This window comes from Zosterops lateralis, assembly GCF_965231275.1.
Source record: "Zosterops lateralis genome assembly, chromosome: 3".
NCBI classification, from domain to species: Eukaryota; Metazoa; Chordata; class Aves; order Passeriformes; family Zosteropidae; genus Zosterops; species Zosterops lateralis.
Genome location: NC_139764.1, coordinates 90,029,852 through 90,046,158, shown reverse-complemented (window position 1 = coordinate 90,046,158; position 16,307 = coordinate 90,029,852). Strand labels below are relative to the sequence as shown.

Here is a 16,307-nt window from a genome sequence, read left to right as displayed (position 1 = left end):
CCTTATTTGCATGAACACATCTATTTGTTCTTCTGGCCAAAGAAAATGAGGGATGTCAGCCCTTGAAAGTTGGTGTGAAATATGAAACTACTGGATACAATGCAACCACATATGACTGGCCACTCCTTACAAACCAAACTGCAGCAAGTAGGATTAAATCAAAGTAATACCTCATGTGATTACAGCTCATTGTGTTCAAATAAAAGCTGACGTTAACACGAGTGATTTGTTTGGTGGTGGGGGTGGAGAGGATAGGAGATGCTACAGCTTCTGCTCACAGTGATTGCTATTTATAACACTGGAAAACCACAGTAAACGTGTTAAATGTGCTGCCACGAGCGTGTGCCGCTTCAGCTTGGTATTATGGCTATAATAATTCATCGTGGCTTAGACGTGCCTTTGTACTAGTAATGCATTATATGATTCTGTATCAGTTATTCTAGGCATATAAAAACCTTGTAGATGTGGTGGTACCTGTGGTGATTAAACCCTAATTTATAACTGTAGCTGTGTAATCAGTATGGGAACACTTTACAGTCACATTTACCTGCTGTTTTTACAGCCCACCTCTAAACAATTTACATAGAAATGAAGAGCAAATGAGACCACAGTCCTCAGCCAGCAAAAGTGAGCAAAGAGAAGTATGGCAGTGCTAATTACCTCCAGCACCCTGCCGGGGCTGGCGCTCAGCAGCTCTGCAGGTAATCAGTTACTGTGGGTTCAGTAGTATTCCTGTTTAATTTGCTCAGAGGTGCTGGGTAACTAATCTTCCAGCAGAAATCCAGTGCTAGTTAAATTATTTTCCTCAAAACTAGTCCTGCTAGCTGTAGTACATGGGTCTTTTTGTCTTCATACTCTTCTTGTTTTGCCCTGGATTCTCTGTGCTAAGTAACCGTATCTCTTTATAGCAAGGCTTAAAAATCTGAGGGAAGGAAGAAGCCCTGAATGCATAAAGAGGCTTCAGGAACTTGGCCTGCTTTATTTTTATTTTATCTTGTAGTTTCATTTTTTTTTAAGTTATTCTTTGTACTTTTCCTGGTGTTAAGTGGATTTTGAACTATAAGCTTTATGAATTCCTTAAACTATGCTGATACCAAATATATTTCTATTAATTCTTTATGTTTTCTCTCTATCCCTCAGTGTACATTTCTATTAAATTCCAAGTATTCTGAATATTACTGCTTTGCAGCAGCACTAACCTCCTCTGCACTCGCTCAAGCCCATGGATACCCTTGCTCTAGGCCTTTTTTATAAAAATCTCAACTTGAAACTTGGCATTGTTTGCTTGAATTGCCTTTTGACAAGCCAGAAAGCAATTCTGTCTGAACTGTGCTGAGGAGGGAGAGCTGCAGCATGACCTTGCTCTTGCTTCTTTCAAACCATAACTTCCAGGAACACTCCTGAGATCAGTTCCAGCCTTATCTGTATTTCACATTTCATTGCCTGAATTCTTTATAAGTCACAGAGACCTAATTTTCTGTTCAGAATCATACAGGATGATGGTATCTAGCACGAGAAATTGAGATTTTTCAGCACTGAAGCTCTTGGCTATTTGCCCAGACCACGCTGGTAGTGACTAAAGGATGGCTCTTTGTTTGATGGACTATAAGATATTAATATTTTGGTGATGACCAGTCTCCCAGGTTTCAGCTGTGGAGTTACTGTGTGTATAACTGGTACCCCTGGTGTCATTCCCAACAGAGAGCCCTGGAAGCACTGAACTGTCTAGCAGGGTGATCTCTTGCACTCAACACTGCTCTGCTGGCAATGCCATGAAGGAGAATTTGCCCACCTCCTGCTGTGTATGTCCTGCAAATAACCGGCTGCAACTTTTGCTTGTGGCACCTTAATACCATTTAATGGGGGCAACAGTGACTGTCACAAACTCTGATGTGAGTTGCCTGATCACAGTGTGAATAGCAGGAAGATATGTGAACTATGATATCACAGTGAAAACAGACTTAATGTGTTCCCCTCCGAATCAGAGCTGGTAGAATTCTGACCTTGTCTGCACAAGGCTGAAGAAAGCAGTTGGCTGGCAAAGGAGCACAAAACTGCTCCCCACATTCATTTACTTCTCCTGCAGAAGAAGTAGTGGCTTTACCTCTCTTATCAAATGGCAGCTTGAGCCAGGTAATCCACCTGCAGGACGGAGAGACCAGCACACCTTAACTCCTCCTGCATGTGAACCACACCTTAGCTTGCTATGAAATGTGTAATGCAGCAGGACTACTTCTGTCAGAGAGGGCAATACTGCTCCGACCCCTGAGGGGCACAGTTGCCCCAAGTAATAAAGTTGTCAGGTATGTCTTAGTATGAATCCTGGCAACTTGCTGTCCTCCTTTCTTACAACTTTAATGCCTGGCTATAGCTTCTAGTTACCGTATTGTATCACAATTCTCTTTTCTCACCCTTTTTTCAAGACCTCTCCCACCAAAACTTGTCCCAACATGAGGTCTCTTCTTTATTTAGGGAAGGTCTTTTATTGCTGCTATTTCCTAGTGCAGAAGAACCACAGATGCCAGTAACTTATTACACTGACAAAAGCTGAACAAGTTTGCTTGTTTGGGAGGTTGCTTTCTACTGTCAGAATATTATTTCCTCAAGAACGGTGCTGGTTTGCCTTTTGACTTCTTCAATGCCTGTTTCCATACCATAGCTTCAGGCTATATCTTCACCTCTGTAAGTGCACCAGGGGCACTAGCACTGATTTAATGTCCTAAGCTTCCAAGAATTTTATCAAAGATGCTATGACAGTAGCTGTCCACCTTAGAGAAGGGAAATATCTTTTTCCTTATATTGAGTGTCAGCCGGTGAAGGCAGATCTCATAAATAAGTATTAAGCTTTCTTGCCATCACTCTGTCCCCTGGACTCCCTGACACTCATGAGAAGCGTGCAAATATTTTGACTCATTATTCATTAAAGTACACAGACTCACCCGATTGTCAGTCACCCTCCTGTTACTGCCTAGACTTGTCACAGTGAAGCCTAGTCATGAGACACATGACAGCATCTGCAGAAGTGACATCTCATGTCAGACTTTGTGTCCATGTCATGCAAGAAAGGTTTAAGCTGTTTACAACCATCCAAGACAATCAGTATAGTGCTGGGATCTGAGATCCGCTTTGTCTGGAGGGGATGCTGGGCCTTTTTCCCAAATGGCACAGAGGACGGTGGGACAGAGAGCAGTGTAAGATGGAGAGAGAACCCTTCCACTGAGGCCACTGCTAGAGCTCTTGCCTGTTGTCAGACTCAGCTGTGGGACTATATGGATGCTTCCAAACAAGCAGAAGATGGACATGGGGTCCTGAGGTGCCATTGAGCAGTCTGTTTTTTAGAGCTGGAGTTCAGGAGTCAATGTGCTCATCCTTCTGTTTGGCAATTAAGGAAGTCACATTGTTCTCCAGCTTCAAACGCTTTGATTTATCCCATCCCCGTGATGTAGTCCTTTGTAGTACTGCACATCCTAGGTAAACCAGGGGCAGTCAGTTGCAGCCCTCCCTTGTTCATGTGCCCTGCTGCATGGCTCCTCTGTAGTCTCTGAACCCTTCTTCAGATGGTTCCCTAGGAACAGAGGCATTGAGGTCACTGAATTCAGGCAGTCTTGGCAGCAAATCTTGGTTGGTCACAGAGGCTTGTGAAAAGTTTGAGCCTCATATCTGCCTCAATATTTGTTCAGTTGATCTCTGCTGAGCCTCCACGTTCCCTGCATCTGGTTCAATACCTTCAGTGTCAAATCTTGGGTTGGAGCTGCCATGAGAAGATTGATTTTCTGAACCTAGCTCCTCTGCCTGGCACGAGGGAGGACCAGTCTCACCAGCAGCTGCAAGAAGTGCATCCATCTGAAGTGCCTGGCTGCCCCTGGCTGGACCCACTAACTGTGATGGAGCTGGTCCTCCTCATTTCCACCTCTAAAATCTGCTGGGCAGCTCCCTGCATCCCTGTCTTTGCCAAGCTCTGCCAACACACAACAGGCTGGTTTGATTTTCTCCTGTCAAAGTTCTCTAATCTCCTGCTGTGGGGCTGGGAAGGCTTGGGAGAGCTGGTGTGTGCCCGCCCTGTTTTTTGAGCACATGTGAACACATTTATAAATGCTCTTTTGTAATTACTGAATATATGGATGGAAGAAAGAAACTATTGGTTCTGACAGCTATTTTTTAAGGTATTTATAAGAAGTTAACATTTTTTAAGTTTCTTGTTTTGTAGGTCTGGAAATAGTAAGTGTGCAAGCACCTAAAATGTCCTTTTTAAAACCAAAAAATAGGCAGATCACTGCAATTCTCACAGAAATTTAACAAGCTTGTAAGATTTATCAGCTGGTTTAAGAAGAACCCAACAATAAATATTTTAGAAGAACCCAATGTTTGAACTTTATAAGATTAAACATTGTTGGTACCATGCAGGGATTGAAGAACAGAGATGATTACAATAAACTCCCCCTCTTCCCTATATCTGCACCCAATTATAATTATGCAAGAAATTAGCAATATTTCAAGAACAGCTGATGTTAACTGCCTGTTTTCAAAAGTACTTTGTGTTGCTGTGCAGATTACAAAATTGCCATTATGCAAGCAGAAAGACCAGATCCTTCAGGACTGTTTTGCCATCAGAGCTGAGGAGCACATCGCCCTGCTCACAGGGGTGTGGATGGGGCTGCCGGAGCTCAGAGCCGCCAGCCACGGGCACAGCGCTGCCGGAATATTTGTTTGTGCTAACGTTTGTGACCTTACAATTACCCTTTTGAAAGTGGATTTTAGAAAAACGTATTTCAGAAGGCCTTGAGAATAGTGCACATATATATAAATGTTGGATATGTTAGACCAATGCAATTTGAGAGGGAAAACATTACTCACGGCCACGTACCTCGAGTACGTTCCATACATTTTACTGTGTTACTTTCCAGACAATGTTCTAACGATTGAAAAGAAACTGCGAGCGCGGTGTGCGCACGCTCCGCTCGGTGCTCCCGGGCGCTTCAGGTGGGGATGGGCACGTCCCGGAGCCGGTGGAATGATGTCTGGAGCCGCTCCCGGCACTCGGGATGGTGGCGGGCACGGCCGGTGCGATGGCAAGGCCCGGCCCAGGCGGCTCCGGCCCGGTCCCTGCTGGGGCAGCGTCCCGCCAGCCGCGCTGCCCGGGCACCACCTCACCCTTCCGAGCCGGGGGAAGCTCCGTGCCGGCGCCGCTGTTTTTTCCCTTGGCAGAAAGTTGTGCGGGGCCCGCCCCCGGCTGCCCGGGGCGAGGCGGCGCCGCGGCGGGCGCGGGGGGTGTGCGAGCGGCGGGCCGGGTCCGGGCCCGGGGCGGGGCAGCCCGGCCGCTGATGTCAGCCGGGACGGGGGAGGAGAGCAGAGCAGGGGGAGCGGGAGCGGCCGCCCGTGTTCCGGGTCAGGCGCGGGAATGCGCGGCGGGCGGCAGCGCTGCGCCGGGCGCCCCGGGATGCCCGTGCGGGGACGGCAGCGGCCCGCCGACCGGCGCTAGGGGGACGGCCCCGGCCCGCCCCGCTCCGGCCCCCGCCCATTGTTCTCCCGGGGCGCCGCGCTCGCCCGGGGCTGCTTCCCGCGGCGGCGGCGGCGCGCTGGATGCGGTTGCGGCCGCGGCTGCCCGGGACCCGCTGCGCGGCGGCCGAGCGGAGAGGGGGGGCGGCGGAGAGCGGCGGCGCCCGCCCCGCGGCCCCCGGCGGAGGGGCGATGTTCCACTGCATCCCCCTGTGGCGGTGCAACCGCCATGTGGAGTCCATCGACAAGCGGCACTGCTCGCTGGCCGCCGTGCCCGAGGAGATCTACCGCTACAGCCGCAGCCTGGAGGAGCTCCTGCTGGACGCCAACCAGCTCCGCGAGCTGCCCAAGGTGAGCGGGAATGGGGCCGGGAATGGGAGAGGGAGTGGGGCCGGGGGAGTGGGAATGGGAGCCCAGGGTGAGCGGGAACGGGCCCGGGAGCTGCCCCGGCAGGTGCCCGCAGAGGCTCCTGGCACCGCCGGTCTGGGGTAGCAGCCCTTGAAGGAAGAGCCGGAGTTTGATGGAAAATGAGCTTTCACGAGCAAAACCTGGAGATCGGCGCCCTGCGGAGGACGGGTCCTGTCGGAGGGCAGGGGGCCGGGGCCGGAGTGGCAGGACACGAGTGTATATTGTGATTAACAGGCGCGTCATCAGAATTACGAGACTTTGGAGGGCGTTTAGCCCTCCCCTTTTCCCCCGTGCGGTAGATACGATCTGCTCCGTGCATGGGAAAAGCCAAACCCGCCAGCAGATAGCCGCGCTCCCGTTCCTGCTCCTGGAAACTTCCTTGTGCAAAACATGGGAGGCGAATGAGCCTTTGCTGTGTCTCAGTCCGAGTCCCGCACAGTTGTCAGTGCTTTGTTTCTCTCTTGAGGCGTTTAGTCAGAGTTTTATGCATACCCTGTTTTTGGTATTATTGTCAGAGGTGAATTCGCTTTAAATTGAGCACGGTTTGGAGCCCCGGGGGTGGCCCTGCCCGTGTCCCTCCCGGGTGGCCCTGGCGGGCTGTGCGGAGGGGCCCGGTCAGTGATGCCGGCGGGGCGCTCACCGGCGGGGCAGGTACCGGCGGGGCTCTCAGCGGCGGGGCAGGTACCGGCGGGGCTCTCACCGGCGGGGCAGGTACCGGCGGGGCAGGTACCGGCGGGGCGCTCACCGGCGGGGCAGCTCCGGGGATGCCGAGCGGGGGCGGGCCCCACTGCTGACCTGAGCACCCACTGCCTTTCGCCCGTGCTTGTTCTTTAAACTTTGGACAACTCAGAAGCCTTTGTGAGTTGTGGTGGGTAGTTTGACACGGGAAGTGTTACCTGGAAGCTGCATCTTAAAACTGTGTGGACTCCTACTAACTTGGAATCCAAGAAACTGAACTCACTAGCCAGAAAACTTCTCAAAAGCACCTTTGTTTGTACCTGAATCAAAGTTGCTCTGTTCATACCCAGACTTAAACAGCCTTACTTTTTCCTTTTTTAAATTCAGTGCACTCACAGAGTACTCTTTTTTTTAACTCCACATGGTAAAAGTGATCACGGTGGTTAGGTTTTCCTTCAGACAGTAGTAAAAATATTCAGTTGAACTGACGTGATAAATTTGGCTTTTTCTTTTGAAAAACCTAGGTGCAAGTTTGCATCTTGTTGTGACTGAACTCTTTATCCTTCTGAAGCAGAGCAAAACTGGTTTACGTAGCCTGTGTGTGGGTGCTATTTTTACTTCCAGCAGTTTTTGCTGGCTTTGTGCACAGACCAAACTCAGGAGTCCCTTTGTACTAGACCTTTATTCTTAGTCTTGGCTTTCAGGCTCGTACACATCATATTACAGGGGTATTTAATGTGCGTGTGACTAAAATCCCATTGAAATCCGTGGCTCTCTGATTTTTTTAAAAAAATAATAAATCCACCACCAACTGGTTGCTGTGTACAAATGTAAAGGATGATGTCTGTTCATGGTATTATATGATATTAATTTCTGTAAATAGAGTGCAACTATTTACTGTTTGAATGTATGTATGTATGAATGTGTGTATGTATGAATGAATGTATGCCTTTTTTTCTCTTGTGATGCTTAAAAAGACCATTTCTTCCCATTAGTTACATGTCACTATGCATTATATCCCATACATGTGAGAAATCGCTGAGGGAGTTAAAAAACTCCAAAAGCCAACCCAGGCTGCTTGGCATTGTGGTGGAATGGAGCAGAAGTTGAAGTTAGAAAGAAGAGTGTTTTTTTTTTTTTTTTTTTTTTTTTTAATTTTTTTTTTTTTTTTCATGTGCATGGATCATGTTACAGGAGTGCCTAAATATACTGTAGGAATATGTTTGTGGGTTTTTAGCTGGACTAGGAGGAATCTGATGAAATACAACCACAGAAACATATCTGTCCTAAGTACTTTGTGCCTTGTCAGCAATGCAGGGAGGCATTTTTATTGGTGCTTCCTGCATGAACCTATGAACTTTCCTTGTCAGTTCCTTCTTAATGATTTCTGATAAATGGAGTATAGCTTCATCACATCATATAAGTGTTGACTCTGCAGAATTTTGAGACACAAAACCAGAGCTGCAGTACTGCATGTGAAACTAATCTATTGAAGGTGAAACTGATGGGAAGAGCCCTGTTCAACTTTTCTACCAGCAGGTAGTTCTAAAAGTTCTGCTCTTGGAATCCGGTTGAGGAGAATCATGGAAGATGTCTCAGTGGAAGGTAGCTACAGCATACATTGCTCATTCCTGTTAAATTAAAAGGGTAGTGTCAATGTAAATATGGATACAGAATTGGAAATCAGTGCAAAAAGCTGGGGCAGATCATAACCTCTGGTGGAGAAAACATGGGGGAAATCATCAGTGTGTAATTAGCAAACTGTTAGGTCAGCATAGATAGAAGTGGTCGTTATATCCTTAATTTAGTGTAATTCATTATATTAGTCTGACCTTATCTCCATTAAGTTTCTTCTCTGCGTACATAAAGGCAGTAACACAAAATCAAGCTAGATTTGGGCTCAGTTGAAGCCTAAACAAGTCAGGAGAATTGTGTAATTCTCAGTGGCTGGTTAGTTAGGTGTTTTCAGTGCTGGATGAGGTCCTGAAGTTCAGAGTGATCTGTGCCAATTCCTGGTGAATCATCTGTGGGCTGTGCTGATGCCATAATATAATCCCTTAACACTGATAAGGTGTTTGTGTTGCTGAGATGATTGTGATGCCCCTTAGGAAACTGCTGCTGTAAAGCCTCACCTTGGTACAGTGAAGAGGAATCACCCTGTAAACTCTGTCACTTGCAGCAGAAGTTGCCATGGATGGAGGAGGAAACCCCAACTCTGCTGCTCAGCTCTTCCTTATGCACACAGTTAGCTGAGACTCATTTTCCCAGTGTGGGCAGCTGTGGTCTTAAAGGTCTGTTACAGCAGGCAGGAGGCCTTGCTAGGCTTCTCTGAAATCGAGTAGATATTGGTGAGTTCTTTTATCAGCTTTGCTGTGGCTACAAGTCAGACAGTGATGATGGCTTTCTTTCTAGATACTCACTTTCCATCCACTTGTATATATTTTTTTCATCCCTTCAGATGTAAAGCTTTCTGAGGGAGATAAATTTCAGCAAGTGGCATGATGAAATATGTGACCTGCTGCATTTCTCTCAAGCTGATGAGGCAATTTGTGTTATGATGCACACACTTCCCCCCTTACCCCTTGATTCTCTCTGTGCGCATTTCTGTCAATAAAAGATGTTCTTTGGTTGGTTTGATCCAATTCACCAGTAAAAGAATATGCTCTAATACGTCCTAAAATCTCCATTTTGAGATAGAGAAGTAGTCCTAGGTTTTGTTTAACTTGCAGTCTTTCCTAACATACTTAAAACCTCTCTTATTCTAGAATAAGACAGTAGAACATGGCATATGTTAGGGTGTTAATGAAAAAACCCAACAGAAAAACCACATAAAAATCCTTTCAAAATACAGAAGACAATTAGAGAATTTCCGTGGTGTCTTGAAGGGAAATGACTAGCAGAAAGACCCAACACTATTGCTGAATTGTGTGAGAGTCATGTGAAGTATCCTCAGGAGAAACAAGATGTATATTTGAATCATTTCAAGGGAATTACTTTGCTAGTTTACTTTTGTTCTGTAAGCTGACCAAAATGTATGGTAGAATTCTTCATCTTTTTCTAAGGGGAGAGGGTAGGAAGGGTTCATCTGGAAAACACCTGAAAAGAAATGTCTGAGAAGCAGAGAAAGGTGGATGTCATTGCCCGCATTAGTTCTACTCTTCTCCATGTATGCTTCCTTGTGCGTTAATATGTGGACCAGAAAAAGAACTGTTTCTCTGACCCCCTTTTCCTTACAAATACATTTTTTTCAACAAGCTCTATCTGTCAGCATTTGAAGAATACAAGATAATAATTTTTGTTTGTATAGTAATTTAAAGGATTTTTATATAATTTTGCTGCTGTACGTTTGGCTTCCCATGTCAGTAAATGAATCTTTGTCAAGGTTTCTTTCCTTGTCTGCTTTGCTGGATCCCTGGGTCCCTTCTTTGCTCCATTCCTCAGTTATGGGATGCAGAACTTGTGCCTATGTTTACAATGACCTTTTTCAGTCCCTAGCACTGGTGTCTCAGACTCCTCACCCTGCATGTTCATACTTTCCCATCCTTCCCTGTCCTTCATGTTCCAGGATCTTGCTTATTTCCTCCAACCCAAAGAGCTCTGTCTGCTGTCTGTTTCTGGTGCTTTGCTTCCTCTCCTGTCCCTTCTGTACTGGATTCTTGACTGCTCTTGCAGACATCTATTTTCTTTGTACTCTGCTCTTTCCCTTTTCTTTCTGCTGCCTCCCAGGTTCCCTCCTCTGCTCTTGTCCTTCTTGCAGGATAAGCCAGCCTGGTGGGATGTGCTGGAGGAGCAAGCTGTAGACTATTAAGCTGCCACAATAATGAAGTCTCTCTGAAGCCTTTCTCAGCAGATGTGGCTGTTTTCCCACAGAACAGCAATTTCTAGCTGTCAGCATGCTTCTTGCCACTTCTGTTTTACAAGACAAATTAAAGAGCTCCGCCCTTTGGTCTGAAAAGGATGGGCTATCTATAGAGTTGGTGGTAAAGTGTAGCTCATAACTTGCTTAAATAAGTCCTTCTCCCGTGTTGGATCCCAAGTGCCTTCTGTTGATTGTTTTATGTATCTGATTTTATTGGAAAAAAAAAGTAAGTGGTTGCTAGTGTGCATAGAGCGACTTAAAAATGTCGTTTGTGTGTTTTTTTCTAAACCTGTGGCATTTTTATTTTCCTTGGGAGTGAAAACTTGAAGAATTTTTCAGCTCAAGCTGTAATGTGTAGCATATCATTTGCTGCATGTCAAAAACTATTCTTCACTGAAGGGTAGGCTTTCTGGCAAATTGCTTTGATAGAAGAAAATAACACATTCTGCCTGATGCGTTTCAATAGCTTTTCTAATGAAAAGCATCAGATAAAAATAAAATGCTTTCAATTCTATAGATCAGTCCGTAGTTGATGAAATGTTGTTTTCTACTCCTGTACATTAGAATTTAAGGGCAAATACATCCTGTCAGCTTAATTTCTCTGTGACTCAAATTTGCAGTACAAAACTGAATCCCTGCATATTTCTTTTTCCAGTGATAAAAAAATCTTAGGAACTCTTGAATGCAGTATTATATTTTGGCCTTTGTGTTAAATCACAGCATTCTTTGGATTGGTGGGTGGTGGAAACAGCTTATAACTCTTGTTTTGCTGCTGTTTTGTCTTGCTTCTGCTCAGTTCTTTAACTCAAAGAATAAAGACCACTTTCCCATGATACTTCTAGCAGATGTTGTTTATGGAAAAACTCCAGTGGGGGAAAAAAAAAAAAAAAAAATTAAAAAAAAAAAAAAAAATAAAATCAAAATTTTTCTATGCACTTAGTTTAGCCTAAGAGTCTGAGGAACTTTTTTTTTTTTCTTTGGGGAATGATTTTATAGCATTTGTAAACCTAATGTAGTAGTAGCTCTGAATCATTTTGCATCTCTGAGCTTACAAATTTTATCTGTCATCTGTAATTTTTCTTCTTGCTGTTAAATACTAAAGCTTCTCTGTGGAGTTACTAGATAGATGTGAGACCCTTTTCCCGAGAGACCTGGTTAAACCCTGGCCTCTTCCTGTGCCCCAGTTTCTTTGTTAGAGAAGCTGCTGGTCTGCTGCTGTTTGGCATTCAGCACTGTATCTGTGTTATGCATGGTGTTGAAATCCAGGGTGCTGTTATCTTACCGAAATCATGTGAAAGCTCCTTAAGAAACAGTCCTTCTGTTCTTCCCATACCACACCTTTGTCTCAGGACAAAACCTGGGCTGAATTTCACTGTTCTATCATTGTTTCTATCATTATGCAACCATAAGCCTGAAAGACGTTTGTTTGGTCAGTGGCCAGTAATCTGTGGAAAGACATGATTATAGTACTATACCTCTCTTTAAATTTGTGTTTATGGCTGTTTAAGTTGTACATATATAGGAACTTTATTTCCTTTTTTTTTTTTGAATGCATTGATCTCCTTGGGTTTGGAGAGATGTGGTGGGATATCTCACACGGCTGGAGTGCTGTCATCAGCACTGGAGTGTTGCAGTGGATGAACAGAGGCCAGGAAGGCAAGAATGGGGAGTTGCCCTTTGGATGAGAGAGCAGCAGGGGTATGTAAAGTTTTGCTTTGGGATGCACTAGCTGAGAGCAGGTTGGGATTAGTGGGTGACATTTTTTTGGGTGTGTCTGCTGTAGACTGCTTGATCAGAATGAAGTAGTAGATGATGTCTTCTTCAGATAGCAGAAAGAAGTCTCATGTTTGCAGGCTCAGGTCCTCATATGGGTCTTGAACAATATGACAGCTGGAAGGACAACACAACAGGACAAAAGCAATCCAGGACAAAAGCAGTTTGCTGGAGTTCTTTGATGGCTTCCTAACACAGGTGCTTAAGGATTTAATGGACAGACATGATCTGTTGGACCTCATACTTAAAAACAGGAGAAAATAAGTTGAGATGTGAAGATCAGGGTTGCAGTAGCTGTAGTGACCTTGGTCACCTCGACTGTAGTGACCATGAGGTGGTGGGGTTCAGGGTTCTGAGAGGAAGGAACAGGACAATAAACAGTATCTTGAGGAAAAAAAAACAAACTTTGATATGTTTATGATTCTGCTTGAAGAGGTTGGTAATAAAGTTGTTTATGCTGTCATTCAGCAGGACAGGGAGAGGCTGGAGAAATGGACAGAGAGGAATCTCATGAAGTTCAGTAAAGAGCAATGCACCTGGAGAGAAATAACCCAATTCCCCAGTACAGGCTGAGGGCCAACCATCTGGAAAACAGTTTTCCAGTAAAAGGCCATGAGTAACCTGGTGGACAAGTTGACCGTCAGCCAGCAATGCTCCTTCAAGACGGAGAGAGCCAACAGTATCCTGTTGGATATAAGGTAACACAAAGCATTGCCTGCAGGTGATCCTTGTCCTCTGGCTAGTGCTGAGGAAACAGACCTGGGGTGCTTTGTCTGGTGCGGGGTATCCCAAAAGAAGTGGCATGGACATCCTGGACATACACTGTAGGGGCCACAAAGACTGTTGAAGGCTTGGAGCATCTCTCAGGAGAGAAGGCTAAAAGAGCCAGAATAGTTCAGCCTTTAGAAGAAATAGGCTCATGGTTGTATATAAATACATGTTAATCAGCATGAGACCTTGCTTGGGGTCCCCTATGACCTTTTAAGAGGCAGTGGGCAAAGGCTGAAACACAGGGAATTGTCTGAAATATGAAAATACTTTTCTTTTTACTGTGAGGATGGTCAAACACTGGCATAGATTGTCCAGAGAGGTTGTGCAATCTCTGTTCATGAAGATGCTGTAAACCTGATTGGTCCTAGGTGACCCATGCTTTGAGCAGGGGGTGCACTCGGTGATTTCTAGAGCTCCTTCCAACCTCAACTGTTTTATGATTCTGTAGAGGGCATGTCAAAGATTTTGCCTGTCTTCAACTTCGGTGTTTTTAATGATACAGCTTGAATTGTTGTGGTTTTCATGGTTTATTCATCCTCAAATGTTTAATTGTTTTACTTTCAACATTGAGAATGTTATGGTGTTTTTGCACATCTTGCTGTAAATCCTTAAAGAAATACCACTGTATGATTTAAACAAGCATGTATTTACAGTTAGTGTCAGAGGGAGAACTGTGCCACTGGCTGAAGCTGAAGCAGACTGTTTGCACACAGTAAAAGTAGTTTTATTGAAAGTTTAAGAATTTTTTCAGCGTGACAAATGCTATTTAAAATACTTGCTATGAACACCTGTGACTTTACAACTTCAGTATCTTGCAAATATGTTACCTTTTGTAACCTGCTGTGAGTATAGTCAATTAGTACTATCATGCAGTATATGCTTGAATTATCAAAATCCATAATGGTTTGTAGAGAAGCAACATTGGATCCTCATATTAACATACCTCTAAACATAGAGCTCTGTGTTGAAGGCTGCAAAGAAGTTTATTACCAGATAAGTATATCTAGGTTTTCTCTTCCTAGTTTCCAGATATTTCTGTATGGCTTCAGACTTGAAGAAATACTTTACCTTTTGACCTCAAAGACCACAGTCTGATGGGAGCAGAGGAAGAACTTAGTCTGCTGTTTCCTAAACAAAGGAAAGTCATTAGTGTCTTTGTTAGTGTCCCTGCAATTGTTCAGAAGATTTTTAAAGTCTGCTTGGTTTGAAATATTTTCTAATGGCAGTTTTGAAATGTTTTCTAATGGCAGTTTTTAGTAGTAACAGCTCAGTTCTATAGATTTTTGACCTGAGTTGAAAGAAATTAATTCAGTAGTTATGTTTCAATACCTTTAACTTTTTTTCCTAAGGTGTGTACTTTTGTAGTAAACTGGTAGCATTCCCTTCTCTTTGTGATGTACATAGGTGAGACAAGGTTTGTGGGCAGACACTATACATCTGTACCTCTAAAATAAATTTTATGATTATACATTGAGTTATTTTTCTAATTATATCAGTTGGTCTAAAAAAAAAGACATTGCCTCCTGCCAACAGTCTTGTATAGTGGAAAATGCATGCTAGAAATTCGTTAGAGAGATTAATGTGGACTTTGGTTGGGTTTTTTCCTCCAAATGGCAAATGCATTTAACTGCAATGAATCTGTATTTCATTGGAGCAGATGTTTTCTGGCCTCTCATAAAAGGCAGAGGTAGTCCCTCTCACCACTGTGCTCTAGCTTTAGCATGAAGTACTCTTTAACCTTTGTTGCTTCTGCTTAATTGACATGAAAGAGAAAGTAAATCCTTGCCTGCCAGAAACAGTATGAGACAACCTGGTCAATGCACTGCTTGGTAATGCAGCATTTTGATTCAGTGCTGCGGTGTGTTGGTTTTTGAGAGTGGATAGTCACCTATTTGTTTTTTAAAAGGGATGGTGACAACTGAGACTAGGACCTGCAATTGGTCCATCCTCATGGTTCAGAAAATGGCAGATGCTTTGAAAATAGCGTGTCAGAAGTGTAGCAGGTCGATGCTCAATACCGACTTCAGGGAGGCTTTGGTATCATTTTTGCCCTGTCTTCTGTAGGCCTTCCCCCACAGCCCCTCTTGCCTGGCTGGTCTTTCTGTTGGGCTTTTATTTCAAGTATCCATTGGAGGGAGAGACAGCAGTTGCAGCATCTGGTTCTGTTTAGGATATGTGCCCCTGAAATGTGATCTCTCATTAATATTCTTCTCTTGTTGTGAAATCTAGTAATTTTATTAATATTTTGTATGGACTCCTGCTTGAATGTCCACCTCCTTGATGTCTTTTATTAATATTCATGATGACAGAGTTGGCAGTAGAATGTTGTGAGACCTAAGTCCAGCATGAATATATTCTGCATACATGTTTGGATGTATGAAACAGTCTTTCATCATGCCAAATCTATGTAACAGTTCTGGTTTTGCTCATGGCGAATGTGAAGACAGAATTAGAGATCTCAGCTGCATGGAGTAGTTGTCCATTTCCCAGCTTGCCACAAAACAGGCGGGCAGAGGTCTGTGTGCTGCTGTCCATCACCAGCTGCTGCTGCATCTCTTCATGGCTGCAGAGGGAATCCATCTCTGCTTCTTTGATGCAGTGTCATCAATTGTGTGATGACCCTGCTGTGCTGCACCGTGAGTTCATCCCCGTGCTCAGAAATTGCTTCAGTATCTCACGGAGTATTGTATTTGAAAATTAAAGTGTGTTGTGCCCAAAGGATCACGTGGGATCCGTATTTGTGAAACCCTGTTGCCCTTGCCAGCTGTCTTTGCTTGCAGGTGGAAGCAGGCAGAGTGACTTGAAGAGTCCTGATGTTGCTAGCAGGCTTTGTGGGAGATGCCAAACTGATAATGCCCAGGCTAGGCTTTACTGGAGTTTGCTGAGATTTCTTCTCACACTTCATAAATCCAGAGTAGGATTCAGCTTCCTCAGCACTTTATTGTGCAGTTAGTTTGGATGTGCTTCTACGGGAAAGGTGTCTGTTTTCTGTGCTCATGCTGGTTTTCCTCAGCGCTCCCACCCGTACTACTGGCAGAAGTCTCTGGGTTGGATTTTAAGGCAATGATGTATAGGATTGCATCCTAGAAAGAATTTTTTGCTCACAAGTTAGTTGTGGATTTCAACAGAGGGTGGATGTCTTGAGGCTTGAGTGGAGTGTGGCGTGCATTACAACTTGCTGAGAACTCCAGACTGGTATGTCCACTGGCTGACTGGAATAGAAGTGACCTTTGGAATCCCACCAGTTGGTGAGTGTAGGGCATTGAGTGTCCGATCATCTTGGAATCCTGAGCACTGAGTGACCCCTATTCATAGCCTGTGA

General features: G+C 44.6%; 1 protein-coding gene across 1 annotated transcript in view; it reads left to right on the top strand.

The window, feature by feature from the left end:
• The first annotated feature begins 5,673 nt into the window (after positions 1 to 5,673).
• Positions 5,674 to 16,307, top strand: part of LRRC1 (leucine rich repeat containing 1) — a 69,064-nt gene continuing 58,430 nt past the window's right edge. The window contains exon 1 of the mRNA XM_083856641.1: positions 5,674 to 5,847. Within this exon, the coding sequence (XP_083712767.1) occupies positions 5,689 to 5,847 (159 nt within the window). The 5' untranslated portion in view covers positions 5,674 to 5,688. The remainder of the gene's footprint in view (positions 5,848 to 16,307) is intronic.